Raw genomic sequence first — 17995 nt, 5'->3', positions numbered from 1 at the left:
AAGCATTGAAAAAGCAACAGTACCGGGTACTAGAATGCAAAGTAAGCTGGGGGTATCCGGGTGCATTGATGAACTTGTTGTGACCCGGATACGTTGATGTGTCTAAGGGGGCGGTCGGGTAGCCCAGTGGTTAAAGCGTTCGCTCGTCACGCCGAAGACCCGGGTTCGATTCCCGACATGGGTACAATGTATGAAGCCCCCGCCGTGATATTGCTGGAATATTGCTTAAAGCGGCGTAAAACCATACTCACTCACTCACTCACTGATGTGTCTAAGTAGCAGGAGGTTCAAAGTCATATATCAGGCAGGCGGACATTCCAGACAACACGGATGTGCAGAAAATACATATTCAAATTTCTATATCTTATTTGGCATTCCAAGTTTTCGTGCACGACACCCCGGCACGTAGCGCTAGATACTCCAGCATGAGCGACAGAAGGGAGCACCCAAAGCCAATGAACACGGTATAGAACACACTCTGTATGTCCACCAGGCTCACTGAGACGCTCGTCCGTCCGTCGCCTCCACATTCCCAGTCGTTCCGTAACCACTTCTTATCCAACAACCGCAGCACTCCATTCTCCTGGAGATTCAGCATTCTAAACAAGAAAGAAAATATGCAAGGAATATTCCCGTATCATGTTTCCAGATTTAGGCAATACTACAGATAATATGTAGCAACGTATGTAAATGTATATCATATGAAAAATATAATAAAGTATATCATACAAAATATAAGTGACAAAAATCTTTCCATATTTATACGATAGCAGTGCCAATTTACGATTCCGACTATGTCGTGAGCATGTGTTTATGAATCACTATCAAGTAGTGATGACACCAGGTGTTCTTGAAAAGGTGAGTGTATCCTGCCCCAGTGCTGGCACCCGTCACAAACACAGGCAAAGGTGACAAGGGGCGGTCGGGTAGCCCAGTGGTTAAAGCGTTAGCTCGTCACGCCGAAGACCCGGGTTCGATTCCCGACATGGGTACAATGTGTGAAGCCCATTTCTGGTGTCCCCCGCCGTGATATTGCTGGAATATCGCTAAAAGCGGCGTTAAACCATACTCACTCACTCACTCACTCACTCTATGTAACAAAGGAAATCATCGACTGTAAGATAGATATGCATCATAAAATGTAAAGTAGCCTTGAATCACACATGCTGGGGCAGCCTAGTCCCCCTTTAAATGGGACGCACTCGAATAATATCAAATGAATCTAGTGTACTAATATACACTGTACATATGTACTGATGTGTGAGTGCGGTCTCCTCGCTCGGAAATACGAAATGGTCAATGTTTTGGCCGTACGTGCACATGTTAATTAAAGTTATACTATCAAATATGCTTTTCTTTGAATTCTCTAGAAAAAAAAGAAAAGAAAAACAGTCAGACTCAATGTCTTCACTCTACTCAATGTAACCAAATGTCTTTACTCAAACAGTCAAACCCAATGTCATTACTCAAACGGTCAAACCCAATGTCATTACTCAAACAGCCAAACCCAATGTCATTACTCAAACAGTCAAACCCAATGTCATTACTCAAACAGTCAAACCCAATGTCTTTACTCAAACAGCCAAACCCAAATGTCATTACTCAAACAGTCAAACCCAACGTCATTACTCAAACAGTCAAACCCAATGTCATTACTCAAACAGTCAAACCCAATGTCTTTACTCAAACAGCCAAACCCAATGTCATTACTCAAACAGTCAAACCCAATGTCATTACTCAAACAGTCAAACCCAATGTCATTACTCAAACAGTCAAACCCAATGTCTTTACTCAAACAGCCAAACCCAATGTCATTACTCAAACTGTCAAACCCAATGTCATTACACAAACAGTCAAACACAATGTCTTTACTTTAACAGTTAGGCCCAGTGTAATAACTCAAACTGTCAGACCCAATGTATTTATTCATGCAGAAAGTCTTACATATTGTCCAGGTCCACCTTCAGTGGTGACCCTTCTGGCAAAGCCAGCCCTTTAGAGTAGACGGTCAGTTTAGCCCCCAGGTATTCCACTTGACAGGCCACCTCCTTGCTCAGCCGCTCGTGCCCGTACAACACTGCGTACCGCCCCCTCAGCACCTTCTCAAAATGAAGGTACGTGTCTCCGTTCAGAACAGAGCTGTCCGTCTCGTTGAACTTGACGATGCAGCGCCAGAAAGCCTGGATATCTGGGTCCATGGATGTCTGGAGAACAATTCCAATTAGCGACTGCTATCATACTATGAGTGTACGTCTTTACGCCAAAGCCAAGCTAATATTAATTAACGCATAACTCAAATTTTAAATTTATATAGTGTCTTGATATATTTATATACTTATATATAATATGATAAAATGTCCGATTGTATTAGAGGAAAAAATACAAGAACAAAACTCTTTTCCATAATCATAATCAGTGTCAAGTTCTCTGAATGATTCCAACTACATCATAAGCATGTGTTTATGAATCACTATCATATAGTGATGCTAACAGGTGTTCGCGAAAAGGTGAGTGTATTCTGCCCCATCGGTGGCACCCATCACAAACACATGCAAAGGCAAAGCAAATGTTCACCTGAAAAAACTCGGGAACATTTGAAGTATGTCAAAATTAGGAATTGCATCAGACACCACTTATTCAATGGTGCATCAAATTTGGAAATGTCCTTCACATGTCAACTTTTTGTAAGATTTGCCGAGGCCTTGAATGTTGTGACGATGATCGAACAACTTCTGAGCAAGAGTCACATGACGCTCTTTTAAATCTTCGTAGACAGAGCATGGTCGACTGTACCTCAAAAGCTGTGACATGCAGACACCAAAGGCCTGAGCTGCTGGAATATTGCTCGACATAAAGGGAAAGTTGACTATTGGAAAGTTGAAGTCAACTTCATACAATCCTGTGAAGACGTTTTGTCGCCATTTTGAGACAAAAAGATAATGGTAATAGTCAGACTGTTTGGTATATAGTGGCCTTGTAACGTTGTTCATGTGTGTTTTTTCTAACTGACACAATTTAGGACTTTATAACATGTACTCAATGAAGGTGTGTTTGTTACGTTTGCAAGTGTAAAACAATATTTGTTTATTTTATGTACCTGTCAATATTTTTTCGTAGTATTGTATAAATAAACATAGAATGAAACTTAAAATCATTATATGTTATGTTTCACCTGTATTGTTATGTTATTTACTTGTTATTTTTGCAAACTGTATTCACCAGCTGTCAACAGGGATCGCAAAATGAATAAGAAACGAGCCTTTATTAGAGTGAAGTAATATTTACAAGCTTAGTAAATATACTACTGCAGTAAGTACATTATGAGAAGAATCTTTGAAAGCTGGATAGTAATCTCTACTAATTGATTAGTAAATTAGACTCGTCTACGATAGGCAACCTACACCCTGTATTAGCCTAATTAGCAAATATCTACTAACTGGTTTAGTAAACTCTCCCAACAATTCACTAAATTCCCTTAGTAAGTAAACTTTACTATGTCAAATGCCCAGGACAACAAATAAGTAGAGCATCTTAGGTCACGTGGTGAGCGAGTTTAACGGTATTTCGGATATATCACGGCGTGTTAGCTTTAGGAATGCCCGTGATGCAGGTCTAAAACGTTTAACACGGTGAAAACCACGAGCACGGGTATGCTGCTGAAGACTCACTGATCATCAACATGGCGCATCTGGGATCCAACCAACGACCATGGGATGATGGCACGCCTACGGACTGTAACCCCACCCTCTTCCCCACCCTCTTGTATCTGACACGTGAAGATCCGGGTCAGAATAGGTCTTCAACAACCCATGCCGTAAGAGGCGACTATGCTTGTCGTAAAAGGCGACTAACGGGATCATGTGGTCATGCTCGCTGACTTGGTTGATGCATCATGTCATCGTATCTCAACTGCGAAGATTGATGCTCATGATGATCACTGGATTGTTTGGTCCAGACTCGATTATTTACAGACCACCGTCATAATCTTGTATCTGTCTTGACGCAGCAGAAGGGGGACACTAACCGAGATAAACCCCTCCGTGGATCCCCCGCCGATGAGGCCCCAGGTGTAGTCCGGACTGACTAGCAGCTCCTTCAGTGACGTGAAGGGTTTCTCCGGCTTGGGCACAGCGAACACAGCTATAAGGTTAGCGATGTACACAGACGCGAAGATGATGCTGAACAGCCACCACGTGGCCACCAGTATCCGCCCAGACATGGACACAGGGAGGCTGGAACCGCCTGCAAAAGTGCAAGGTCATTAGATGTGAGGTGAAGTGAAATGGGGTTTAACGTCGTGTGTGCGTGCGTGCGTCTGCTTCTACTTGTCCGGACTAATGCCGATTTACTAGTGATAGTTCAACGAGATACTATGCCGCAGTTTAACATGATTACCCCACTCAGATATAGTATACTTACTCCGAGCCGACCAGTCCTTGTTTTAACCCCTTAATTCCAAGCGCCAGGCAGGGTAACAACAAGTACCATCTGTTAACGTATTTTGCTTTAACAATTACTTACAGACCGCTGTCATTAGCTGCAATATTGCTTAGCGCGGCGTTAAATAACAAACAAACAAACAATATACCCACCTGGTCCGCATTATTTCGTGTGGACCGCCGCAATCAGCAATATTCCAGCTAAATGACGGCGGTCTGTAAGTAATCGAGTCTGGACCAGACAATCTAGTGACTGACATCACGAGCATCGATCTACACAACTGGGATACGATGACATGTATCAACCAAGTCAGCAAGCCTGACCACCCAATACCGTCAGTCGCCTCTTATGACCTCACTTTAGTCCGCTCTGACTAGAATCTACCCATCCCGGAATTCCCACGTGGTATTACCTTAACTAAGACAAAATTGTTATGGATGAGCAACTTCTTTATTAAAATTGGGCGACGTTTCGGTGTAGATTCTAACACCGTTATCAAGCAAATGATATCAGAGAGAACTGGTATTACCTTTATGAAATATGGCTCCGAGCATGTACCAGAATGATTCCTGGAGAAAAGAACACGTGGTGCTGTGTATGATGGTCTTGAAGGGTGGCGCTGCCAGGAGACCGAACAGTAGGAGGCTGACGATGAGGTATGTTGCAAGGCCCACCAGCAGTACCAGGGGGTGGTACACGTCAAGCAGTAGGCGCCACTTCCCCTCGTCTGACCCCATCTTCCGGTACACGATGTCCTTGTAGTCGTAATTGAGTGGGGTGGAGACGTAGTCGATCACTGCCTCGCGGCCAACGGTAAACGACAAACCCGTGCTGGCAAAATCTACTTCCTGGAAATATTTAAAGTGTCTTTTCTTTCATCCTCGATTAGCCATTCCAAAATGATACATACCCTGGACCCTTTCGCTACTTCGTCGTAACGGAAGTGACATCAGCACCTCCATCTATGTTACACAGATCAACAACCAATCAAAACGATTCTTCTAAGAGATTACGTCGGCCGCCTCGTCGGAGTGAGCCTTCGATTATATCAATCGAATCAGGAGATTGTTACAAAAGAAATGGATTTTCTGAGTTCTTAGACAGGGGAGGAAGTCCATACCTACAGGACGTTCAGGTTGTATCTGTGACGGCTCGCAAAAGTCAAGTTGAGTTCTGGTGATATCGTCGCTTGAAACCTTGAAAGAACACTTAATTTGATTGGACGTCTATTTTTAGTGTCGCATCATTCAAAGCGGATCCAAACCAAAGGTTTGGTGGCGAATGAGTCCAGGTTATTTATTTTAATAACATGAAGATATAAAATACAGGATAATCGGGGTTATTTTTTTAATTATTTAAGAATATTCTTCGCGATACCGTTGTATAACTATAATCAGCTGAATGTTCTTATTTATGAACATATGTATTATTTTTTCGATATTCACAAAATTTGACGTGATCCTCAAAATAATTTTTAAGTATGTTTGTTTTCAATAAAAAATCAACCTAAATCATATAGCAGATAAAGCATATTGTCCATGCACATTATATAATAGCATTGTAATTTGACCACATTTGGTGATATTTCCAAATATTATTCCCACAAGTCCTAGTGTACCTAGAAAGTGACCTCAATCAATATTTTGCATAAGATATGTTGTATAATCAAACAATTTTTTCTTGGCCGTGACCTCAAGTGAAAAAGCAGAGAAAGTGTTAACTATATTTGCTTGGAACTACCGGATAGTTGCAGTGCATACAAACACACATTGGTGGTATTTACCCGTCGTACTAGCTGCCCAACAAGGCCCGTCCATCTGCCGTTCTTCTCACGCCCAAACGTGGGGTCGACTGGCTCTATTAGTCGGTATCTGTAACAATGCCACTGCTACATAACAAGCGTGTTCGTACAGCCGCTGATGCGTCAGTACTGCGGCTGATGTGTCAATACGTTGGCTGGTGTGTCCGTACGTCAGATGGTGTGTCAGTACAATGACTGGTGTGTGAGTACGGTAGTTGGTTTGTCATTATCGTGGCTGGTGTGTTCGTACGATGACTGGTGTGTTCGTACGGTGGCTACGTCAGGATGATGACTGGTGCGTTCGTCCGGTGGCTGCGTCAGTACGATGACTGGTGTGTTCGTACGGTGGCTGCGTCAGTACGATGACTGGTGTGTTCGTACGGTGACTGATGTGTTCGTACGGTGACTGATGTGTTCGTACGGTGGCTACGTCAGGATGATGACTGGGGTGTTCGAACGGTGGCTTGTGTGTTCGTACGGTGGCTGCGTCAGGACAATGACGGATGCGATCGATCGATGACTGGTGTGTTCGTACGGTGACGGATTTGTTCGTACGGTGGCTACGTCAATACGATGACGGGTGTGTTTGTACGATGACTGGTGTGTTCGTACGGTGGCTACGTCAGGATGATGACTGGTGCGTTCGTCCGATGGCTGCGTCAGTACGATGACTGGTGTGTTCGTACGGTGACTGATGTGTTCGTACGGTGGCTACGTCAGTACGATGACTGGTGTGTTCGTACGGTGGCGGCGTCAGTACCATGACGGGTGTGTTTGTACGGTGGTTGGCGTCAGTACGATATGTGTGTGTACGGTGTGTAGGTACGTTTGCTGGTGTGTCAGTACTGTGGCTATGCCAGTATAATGTTGTTTGTGTCGTTATCATTACTGATGACACTACTAGTAACTGATCCCAGAGACTGCGTGTAGTGTAGTGGCAGCAATGGTCTTTGTTTGTACTAGTGGTGACGGTGCATGTTGTCCCAGTCATCGTACTGACCATTCTTGAGACGTCGAAGTTACATATCACATCATAAATGTAAAATGTAATTTAACAGATAAATATTACCAATACAAGTGATTTAGGCAGAGGCTACCAACAACATGCATATACACATATTCCGTAAGGGACAGAATTGGTCTCAAGCAACCCATGCTTTTCGTAAGAGACGGTTAACGGGATCGGGTGGTCAGGCTCGCTGATTTGGCTGATGCATGTCATTGTATCCCAAATGCGCAGATCGATGCTCATGATGCCAATCACTAGATTATCTGGTCCAAACTCGATTATTTACAGACCGCCGTCATATAGCCGGAATATTGCTGAGAGCTGTCTTAAACTAACATACATTCCAATTTAGTTGCGCTTTCAATGACTTACGTGAAATTAAGCCTCTCGGATAGATCATTCAGCAAATCAATGCAAAATCCAGAATAGGTTATGTTCGTTCCAGAAACTGATTTCAGGACAAATCCGGGCCACTGTGAAAACAGAAGATGATTTAGATATCAAAACATCATCCATCCAAGAAGTAAATCAATTTATATATTATGGGTTGATATGAATATGGGACTCCGAACCGCCCATAAAATACAAAGATAAGTTTGACAGCAACGAGGAATATTTTGGACTGAGCAATTCTTGAATAATCACTCAACGTCACGTATATATGTCACAGTTAATGCATACTTCATGCAGTTGTAAAACGACTAAAAAATTACTCAATCGCAATACAAATTGCCTGACGTATGAAGTGTTACTTACTAGCAGAAACAGTCAATATGTCAAGTGCATCGGTACCTTAGTACCTTGCATCGTTCCTGATTGGTTACTGACTGGACAACTGGTTCCCATGTACCCCGCTGACAGATAAGGTTACGTACAAGTTTCAAAGTTTCAAGTTACAAGGCCGAATATCTTACCAATGCATATATGCAAATACAGTGATATAATTATATTATCTCAAAAATGAACACCTAGCAAATGCAATTTAGCGAACATTACCGAGCACATCCGATTGTTATGCAAGGGTGATAACTCTGGGTGTTTACGTCGTCTGTTGTCTGGCAAGGTAAACGGGCGAACATTTTGCCGGTATTAAAGATAAACTCGTTGCAACCCAGCCCCTCGGCCCTGGCTACAGAGGTTAGCTTCAATGGAGGATCCAGGGGGGGTTACATCTGATGACTTGTCGTATTTGTATTGCCTACCACGATAGTACGTTGATATAGTTGTTGAAGTGAAGTTATTAATAGTTTACTTACTGTGTTTGGGATTTTTTGGTAAAGCTTTTGGTTGGACCTCCCCTTCTGAAATAACAAATGACCCAAGTGGAACGCACAACCACCCCCCACCCCACCTCACCACACCCCACACCACACCCCACACCGCACCCCACCCCACCCCACACCATCCGATCGCACTGCACCGCACCGCACCGCACCGCACCGCACCCCACCTCGCACCGCACCCCGTAGACGTAGACAAATATTTATCTGAGTACTCAGACTCACCGCCCTGGTTGTGACGATGAACTCTCTCTGGTTGAACCCCAGCCGAATATTTGGGAACACCTCCCCCAAGAACTTGTTGCCAACAATACTTCCAACAAAACTCCAATCGCGTCGCCCTGGTAACCATAACAGCGACAAAAGTGGAATATCGCAAAATGATGTCTGAAAAAGAAACAATTGTTTTGTTGAAACAGGATTGTTATTCACAGTATATATCCACCCCAGAAGTATTATCACTATTACTGCGTCTAGTCCGACTTGTCGCTCTTACTGTAACGCCTTGTCTTTCCACATGACGACATTCTCTTCCACACAACGACATTCTATTCCACACTATAACGACATCCTCTTCCACTCTATAGCAGTGTGTCACTCCACTTCATGACAGGGAGCACGGGTGGCCCAGACGTCTAGGCGCCGCAATTCGCTGTGCAGAGTTGCGTCCCTTTCGCACGCCAGAAACCGATGATTTTGGTTCGAATCCAGGTTCGCACCGTGCTCGTAGGTTTCATCAAATCGGCAAACGCCTCAGACCTGCACAGCTTCTGGCTTAACTCCCACATTAAGCTAACACGCCGCGATATAACTGGAAAACTGTTTATAACGGCGTTAAAACCAACTTACACTTCTCTAATTGGAGCAACCTTTTCCACTGTGACAATTTCCTTTCCATACAATAACAACATGACACCTCTCCTGTAATGCCGCATCGCTGTACTCTATGCAGAGCTCCAGATGAGCTGCGTATCTGCGTAAAATACGCATCAGAAATGCAGAAATACGCAGTGAAATAAAATTCAAGCGTATCAAATACGCAACGAACATTACAGATACGCTACAAAAATAAAACTAGTGCGTATCATCAAAATAATGTGAAGTAAACCTGCGTATTCGATTAGCAAATCAAACTTATTTTGAAATTATATACAGACATTCCGTCAACCTTGCCAAACTCCACGATGACAGTTACATCATAATCATTTGCCATCACACTTTCTTGTGGAAGTATCGTGGTATTTTTGGGTCCTATAAAGCTCTCGAACCCACTCGACAACAGTTGGCAGGGACTAGATGAAGTGTTTTTAAATATTTAACTTAAATACCCACATGTGTAAAAACTAGTGGGTAACAGAAATTTGAATACCCAGATAGAATTACTGATACCCAATGATTTTGAAATACCCACAACACAAAAAGCTTATCTTGAGCTCTGTCTATGACTAGGTGTCATGCCACTCTATTTCATAATTTTCAAGGGGGGAGACCCTCCGCGATCTGGTGCCTAGTTCTAGCTTGATCTAAGTGTCTTGTGTGAAACTGAGAAACTGCACGTGTGTAATTATATACAAATAATTGCTCTGGACGAGGTCCATATGCGAAAACAAGGACCTGACCCCTAACGTGGTTTGACCGGACAGATGGTCCCTGTTTTCGCACATTTACCTCGTTAATAGTGAGCATTCGTTTTGTTATACCGAAATTCATTTAAAAGTTTATGAAGTCTTTAAACCACCATCTGTTTCATTGCAGTAACTTAGCTGCGAACCGTGAAATATTCGTACCAGACGCCATCTTGTTTTCTACCAGACGGGTCAATATTCATCAATACTGACCATGTGACGTGTCAATATTCGAGGTTCGTGTCAGTCACATGATTTCGGGGTCTACATTGAAATGTATTGTTTCGTCACATGGTGCGGATCAACCAATGGAATTGCAAGATTCTTAACAGAGGTATAACAATAGTAATCATTAACTGCCAGAGTGATATATTGTACACTGTAACATTTACAATGGGGGTAGAACTGGCATTTTACCCAAACATAGTCCAATTTAACCGCATATCCGTCACCGCCATAACAAGAGGGTCTTGATTGGGGTGTTACAAGTCATTTGTCAGTTGAATATTGGTACGACTGGTCCAGCTTTCGTTTCGTTGCAATTCGTTATTTTGCAAATACCAAACACTGACTGGTTTTGTGGTATCGATAGGTCTAGTTATAGGCCTATTCGATTTTTAAAAGATTTGTGCATGATTACGATAAAAAAAATAGTAAAGTTTTAATTTACGCTAAGCAGTTTTTATGGACAGTTTTACGTTAATTTTTTAAAATAGAATTTGACTCATCTTACGCTTATAAAAGTGTGTATGGTTTGACTTGAATGAGTTGTTGAACACATTGCACACGTACCGTAATTGTGACGTTTGTCCTTTGCACCGGGTTCAGTTCAAATGGTACCAGTATACAAGTCACGTGATCTAGATGACTTGCAGCTTTGGCAACAGCGGAAGTGACGTTGTCTGACATCACCAGGAGCCATCGCGAATGATGACGCATGTATGTTCGTTTTAATGATAAATCGTCCATAGAATTTGCCTGGAAGTAAGCAGATGGGACCATGAGTGCATGCCTTCCAGTGCAACATACGATGCATATTTCCATACATCTTCCCGAGGGAGCACATATCGATAATCCAATCAGAGAACGTTTAACGAAATCAACATCCACGACTAGTACACCTTCGCATGAAAGTGATTCACCGCTGCCGATCTTTGTTGACACGAATGTGTAATTTTCATCTTTTAAACCCCCCAACGATTGCCTATGTTTTTGGTGTCAGGGATGAAATTGCGAATGTTTTCGTTATCTGGTGAACCAAGTCGTGGCCTTTGTTAGTCGCCATCTTTGTGAAGTTATACGGGATGAGAACAGCGATCTGATTGGATATCGCGTTTTCATTACAAGAGTCACAACTCGTGATCTACGCGAGGTGACGCCGCGGTCGAGCCAAGAAAATAGGCCTTCATGTGGCAAGGGTACTAAGTAGGCTTTTATATAAGCTACTTGACACGCTTGCCTCGGGAAGATGATTTCCATAGGGCCTCAATGACATTATAATCAGATCTTAGTTCTCGCTACTGCTAAACAAAGATCTGAGGACATCACATTACGGGTCACGTCAGACGGACCGACTTAGGGCGACCAATGGACTGACTGACAAGAAGTCGACATTAGCCAATCAGAAGGCAGATTTCTCGTGCTTTACGGCACTAATTTCAAATTGGCGACTACGCTTCGAAACATATTTTGACAAATTCTCGATTAAAAAAATTTAACCTGAACAAAAAAACATTCTGGAATGGCTAGTAGATGGTCTCGATTGTATGGATTCAGTCGTTAAGCCCGTAACTATCGTTCGGAATACCCCGTGTTAAAGTTTTCGAGGTTGCATGATTAGAAATCACATTCCGACTGGCACTTTCATGGTCTGGTAAGCGACGCTCTGATGAAAGGTCGTTCTGACGTGCCCCCTAATGGGATGTCCTCGGATATTTGTTTAGCGGTAGCGAGAACTAAGATCTGATTTTAACAAGATTGATAGGGCCCCAGTATTTAACATAGAAATATGACATTCTAACTATTGATGTCCTCCGATCGTGACACAGGGAGGTTTCGTATTGTATAGACAATGCCTTTAAAACGTGGTATTATGATACTACATGTGTTATACTTGTGATTACATTTCCTTTGTGAAGTACAAATTCTAGTACTTTTGGGGCACAAAGCAGTACTAGAATTTGAAAGTTCTAGAACCACCTCCGTGGTCTAGTGGTAGACCGTCTGCCCGGAGAGCTGAAGGTCGGGGCTTTGATCATCGGCCGCGTGACGCCAATAGACGTTAAAAGATGGAACTTGTTGTGTCCCTGCCTGGCGCTCGGTATTATGAGGCTAAAACAAGGACTGGTCGGCTCGGAGTCAGTGTACTGTGTCTTAGTGGGGTATTCATGTTAATCTGCGGAATGATATCTCAATGGGCTAGCTGTATAAAATTGCATTTGTCCGGACTAGTACAAACAGTCACACACACACACACACACACACGCACGCACGCACGCACGCACGCACGCACGCACGCACGCACGCACACACACACACACACACACACACACACACACACTGACGGGCTTGCACGTCGCTATATAAGTGTAATTATCTTGAACGCGACGTTAAACCCAATTTCACCTCACCTCACCTAAATATCCTAGAATCCCAAATATGATATATTTGTTAAAATTTAAATGAGACTGACAAAAAGCAAACGAAGTGAAAAGACTCAGGACATATTGAGTGGATAAATACACAGGAAGTATTCATACACAGAGACATATGAAGCAAGTGCACAGATGCCAAACCTCACAAAATACATCCGGGACAACAGCTTCTGAATGGCATATGATGAATTAATTACGAACTCTATCACGGCTGCTCTGTGTCCAAGTTTTGGAAGCAGGTTTTTTTAACAGGGTATTGCATACTATTCTTTTAAGGAATCAAATTAAATATACTTACAATTTCCATCACGGCCACTTCACAGTCACCCCCACAAACAACTAGGAAGGGTTTATAGTGGGAGGTATCCTCAACATAAAACTCCAGAAGCTTTGACCGGAAATGACGACTGTTGTTGCCATGGAGACTGTCAGGCACGTGCAGCAACCTACACTCAGTGACCCGGGTATCCTCTAGCGCCTCAGACAGGCTTCGTACAAATATTTCTGTTACAAGAAGGGTACATCTGACATGAAAAGCAACAGTAATACCACATGACACAGATGTCACCCACACATTCCCAGGGCCCCTTTAGGCTTCGTTTCACAAAGCGATCGCAGCGTTTCGATTATAGTTACTACCATACTTTAACTTTGACTTAAAGTAGTCGTAGAGCTATGAACGCTTTGGTAAGCTGGGCCCAGGAGCTAATGTATGTCGTATGAGTAATCTAGAGAACATAAGTTGGTCAGGTTCAGTGAATTGGTTGATTGTCATTGCGCCGTGATGGCGTTAATCGTTGCCCACATCACTGTTTTTTGTGGTCCTTCAAATATTTAATTTGTTTTCTTGACAGCATCAGCTCTTACATAGGGTGGTAAATATTTCTTCATCCAGATTATTATCAAATTGAAACCAGTGTTATACAATTGTCAAAGTCAAATGTGTGTTTTGCCGTTTGGTCCATATGACATTATTTTAGATTCTATTACCACCATATTGAAGATACTTTCCATTTACTAAATGAAGCAGGAAAGTCGCTTCTCGTATCGTAAGTCCTTACCTGTTTCATCATCAAATATGACAGTGATAGCAGTCCAGTCAAGCTCAGCGAGTATCCGATCAACAGCACTCGTCAGCAGGCGTTGTGTGTCGCCCACAGCCGACTGTCGAGAGTGTAGGCTATTGTACGTCATGCAGCTGGATATGACGTCACCGTGGTTGACACCTAAAACACAAACAGGACAGAAAGGGGAGGAGTGAAGGAACGGGTTATTGTGGCGGTATCATCTGTCACTATCTGTGTCATACAGATCGTTTACGACCTTGGTGAAACCCACCTGTTATTGGTGACAGACCAATGACATATGATGAGATTCAGCCCGCAATGCATCTTCCCGAGGCAAGGGCGTTGACTGACTATAAAAGTCTTGTTTCCACCCTTGCCGAAATAGGCTGGGATAAGGGAGATACATTTTGGCTGAACTAACGAGTCTTTGCATAATCCAGTCACAATTGCGTAACGAAATCGGCTTTCGGTTTGTAAACTTCAGTGCAGATTTCGGACGATAACAGAATTGGCATAACGCGTGTACCGTCAACTGGGCTTCGACAGACATTGTCCAAATCTTTTAAGGTTTTTTATCAAGGTGCTCAAGTGGTTTGATGCATTTTGCGATGTAAGACCTGTTTTATTACAACAAATAGATCATTTTGACTGGGCGCCACCATTTTGTTTGAAGCAAATGCAAGAGGTGGAATCTGATTGGTCAGTCATCTTCCCGAGGCAAAGAGTTAACTGACTATAAAAGTCCAGTTTCCACCCTTGCCGAACTAGGCTGGTATTGCGGAGTTACATTTTGGCTGGACTAACGAGTCTATGCATAGTCCAATCAAAATCGGGAACCGAAATCGAAATCCAGTTCGTAAACTGTCATGCAGAGTTCGGTCGATTGCAGGATTTGCAAAGCATGTGCATCGCCAACTCGTTGTCAACAGATATTTTCCAAATCTTCTCACGTTTTTAATCAAGGTGCTCACGTGATTTGATTTACTTCGCGAAGCAAGAACCGTTTTATCACAAAAAAGATCTTGATAGTCGATCAGATCGTCTTGCCTGGGCGCCACAATTTTGTTTGAAGCAAATGCATGTGATACGAGAGGTGGAATCTGATTGGTCCATATGGGAGAGGCATAGAATGGACATAACTCGTAATAGCCACTGGTGGTGCTACGATCGAGCCCAGGAATTCCAGCCTAGTTCGGCAAGGATAGAAACTAGACTTGTATAGTCTCGGCATTGGGAAAATGCACCCAAAGTGGTGCCACTACGGTTTCATGTAAAACAGATTTAGGGGTAAAGTATGTTGCCACTATAGTTTCATGTTAAACATATTCGTGTGTAAAGTGTGTTGCCACTATGGTTTCATGTTAAACATATTCGGGTGTTAAGTGTGTTGCCACAATGGTTTCATGTCAAACATATTCGGGTGTTAAGTGTGTTGCCACTATGGTTTCATGTTAAACATATTCGGGTGTTAAGTTTGTTGCCACTATGGCTTCATGCTAAACATGTTCAGGCGTAAATAAACGCGTATTCACAAGAAAGCTCTGCCAAAAACAGAGTGGTTTGTACGATTTCCACTGTATCATAAGCATGTGTTTATGAATTACTATCAAATAGTGATGACAGGTGTACTTGCGAGTAGACCCGTGAAGATCCGAGGTAGAACAGGTCTTCAGCAACCCATGCTTGCCGTAAAATGCGACGATACTTGCTGTAAGAGGCAATTAACGGGATCGGGTGGTCAGGCTCGCTGACTTGGCTGATGCATGTCTTAGTATCCCAAGTGCATGGATTGTCTGGTCCAGACACGATTTTTTACGGACCGCTGTCATATAGCTGGAATATTGCTGAGTGCGGCGTTAAACAACAAAGAAACCAAAACACAAACAAACTTGCGAGTATGCATTGTATGAACACATTTTTCACACATGTTATCGGATATGGGTGTGTGCGTGCGTAGGGCTGGGACGGGTAACTCGGGTACTCGGGTCGGGTGGGTACTGAGTAGGACCCGGGTTCCCGCAGGACTACACGGACCCGTGGCTAGTCACGTGATGTAGTTTTTAATGACAAAAGATTATCTAGAACTCAACGGTTACACGATATGTGACTAATGTTTGCATTTCTTTTTTGACTATGCGCACATTCCTTCTGACTTTATATGTATGAATAAAGATAAAACTTCAGTCAACTTCAGTTTATGCATGACGTGTATCTAAATACATTTTGCCAGGGCTACGGTCAAACTATTCCCAGTCGGACATTTGGACCTATCTCTTGAGACCTACAGCGCGTACCCGGGTAGGGTCGGGTAATAGGGGGGTGTGGGTACCCGGGTAGTAAATTTGGACTCGTCCCAGCCCTATGCGTGCGTGTTTTACCTTTGTCACAAGTGTGTCCGAATATCCCTGCACAGAAGTAGACACAGAGATACAGACCAATGAAGATCCACATCGCTTGATGTGCCATGGTAGCATCCAACTCAAAACGCCGCATGGACACAGTTCCACAGCATTAAAGCGCCATATCACTGAAACACGACAGTGTCACAGCGTTAAAGCGCCACATCAATGAAAACCCACTGTTCAACAGTGTTGAAACGTCAAATCTCTGAAACACCACGGTATCACAGTGTTAAATCGTCATACCCCTGAAACTCCACAATACACAAAGTTAAATAGTTATATGTCTGGAACGTCATGCTGTTGAAAAACCACATCCCTACAACGATCGTTGCAACCTTACGTTAACCGCCATCACTCAATATCCTAACGACTGAACCTCCAGACACGACTATCCCAATGTTGCACCACTGTCTCCCAAAGATATGCAGAATAACACAATGACTCCTCTCGAGCAACGACAATACAGTCATTCCATCGGATTTAATAATTTATCTCGATGCCAACTCGATACAAACACTTTATGGATACATGGATCGATACAATTTATATAAATGATCAGATCGATGACATCTTCTAAATGAGATTATTCAAGGCTTTTATGACAATATTTTCAGGACTGTTCCCTGCTTCGATGATAGTCGTGCTACTGTACTTAGTAAACTCTTTGAATCAGTATCAGATCGAAATTGCGTCTATACAAATATCTTACAGCCTACGTGGTCTAGCTGATGGAGCGTCTGCTGGGAGAACGGAAGGTCAGGGGTTTGATCCCTACCGAGTCGTACCGAAAGTCGCCGTTACTTAGTAAACTCTTTGAATCAGTATCAGATCGAAATTGCGTCTATACAAATATCTTAGAGTAGCGACAGCCTACGTGGTCTAGCTGATAGAGCGTCTGCTCGGACAACAGAAGGTCGGGGGTTGATCCCTGGCCGGGTCGTACCAAAAGACGCCGTTAAAAGAATTAATTTGTTGTTACCCTGACTGGCGCGTCGGATCGGAGTCAGTATACTGTATCCGAGTGGAGTATCCATGTTAATGTCCATGATGTCTCAACAGGCCAGCACTATGAAACCGGCATTAGTCCGGACTAGCACAAGCAGACACACACACAGCTAAAAGTGGGAGAACAGACCGAAGTGGTGCAGGTCTTTGACGTCTGCCAATGTAGGGAAACCCACGAGACGAGCACAATATATTAATTATCAAATTATCAATTTTCAGTCGCTGTAAATAGACCACGGAGGCGATCTCCAATGATATGTAACACTGAGAATATATTTGTGTACAGAATGAATGAGTGTGAATCTCATTAACCATGTTATATATTGAGTTGTATATGTGATCTGCGTACTCGTTAACAGACAAAGCCTTGTGACAACACTGGAACAGCCGAGATGCTTTGGTCAATTATAACTGATGGACGATCTGGTTATCTCACCGCTCCTAATTGATAAAATGGTACGTCACAGGTAGAGTAACCCAGCAAAGCACACAATTGTTAAAAATAGAATTATCAATACAAAATAGTTTGCCTGCACCAGTGTGTTAGTAGCTGATCAACGCTAACACGTACACACTTCCAGTTGGGTGTTTCATTTTTTCTGAAAGGTTTTCGGAATATGGGTACATAGATATTTGTCTGAAACATTTTGAAATGTTGGTACTTTTAAAGTAATCTAAAAACCTCTTTTAATCATTTTGTTTGTGTTTTTAT

The 17995-nt window shown here is 42.9% G+C and overlaps 1 protein-coding gene across 1 annotated transcript; it reads right to left on the bottom strand.

The window, feature by feature from the left end:
• Window positions 1-364: 364 nt before the first annotated feature.
• LOC139443789 (glutamate receptor ionotropic, kainate 4-like) lies at window positions 365-16342 on the bottom strand. Its single transcript, XM_071224705.1, has 9 exons — window positions 16255-16342; window positions 13871-14035; window positions 13108-13313; window positions 8646-8917; window positions 6224-6311; window positions 4970-5288; window positions 4025-4242; window positions 1945-2204; window positions 365-599 (listed from the first exon to the last, which is right to left on the bottom strand). The coding sequence occupies exons 1-9, from the start codon at window positions 16340-16342 to the stop codon at window positions 365-367; spliced, it is 1851 nt and encodes a 616-aa protein (XP_071080806.1).
• Between the last annotated feature and the right edge of the window lie 1653 nt (window positions 16343-17995).

The sequence above is a fragment of the Haliotis cracherodii genome, unplaced genomic scaffold (assembly GCF_022045235.1).
Source record: "Haliotis cracherodii isolate W230 unplaced genomic scaffold, xgHalCrac1.p SCAF_5, whole genome shotgun sequence".
Taxonomy (NCBI): Eukaryota; Metazoa; Mollusca; class Gastropoda; order Lepetellida; family Haliotidae; genus Haliotis; species Haliotis cracherodii.
Note: the sequence above shows the minus strand (reverse complement) of the source record. Positions and strands in the feature narration are given on the sequence as shown.

Excerpts from the sequence above, each read along its gene's own strand:
- LOC139443789 (XM_071224705.1), bottom strand. The coding sequence starts at position 16,342 with ATGGCACATCAAGCGATGTGGATCTTCATTGGTCTGTATCTCTGTGTC. Across the intron at positions 8,918-13,107 it reads AAGTGGCCGTGATGGAAATT|ACATCATTTTGCGATATTCC; the intron begins GTAAGTATATTT and ends TTTCTTTTTCAG. Across the intron at positions 600-1,944 it reads AAGGTGGACCTGGACAATAT|AATGCTGAATCTCCAGGAGA; the intron begins GTAAGACTTTCT and ends TTTCTTGTTTAG.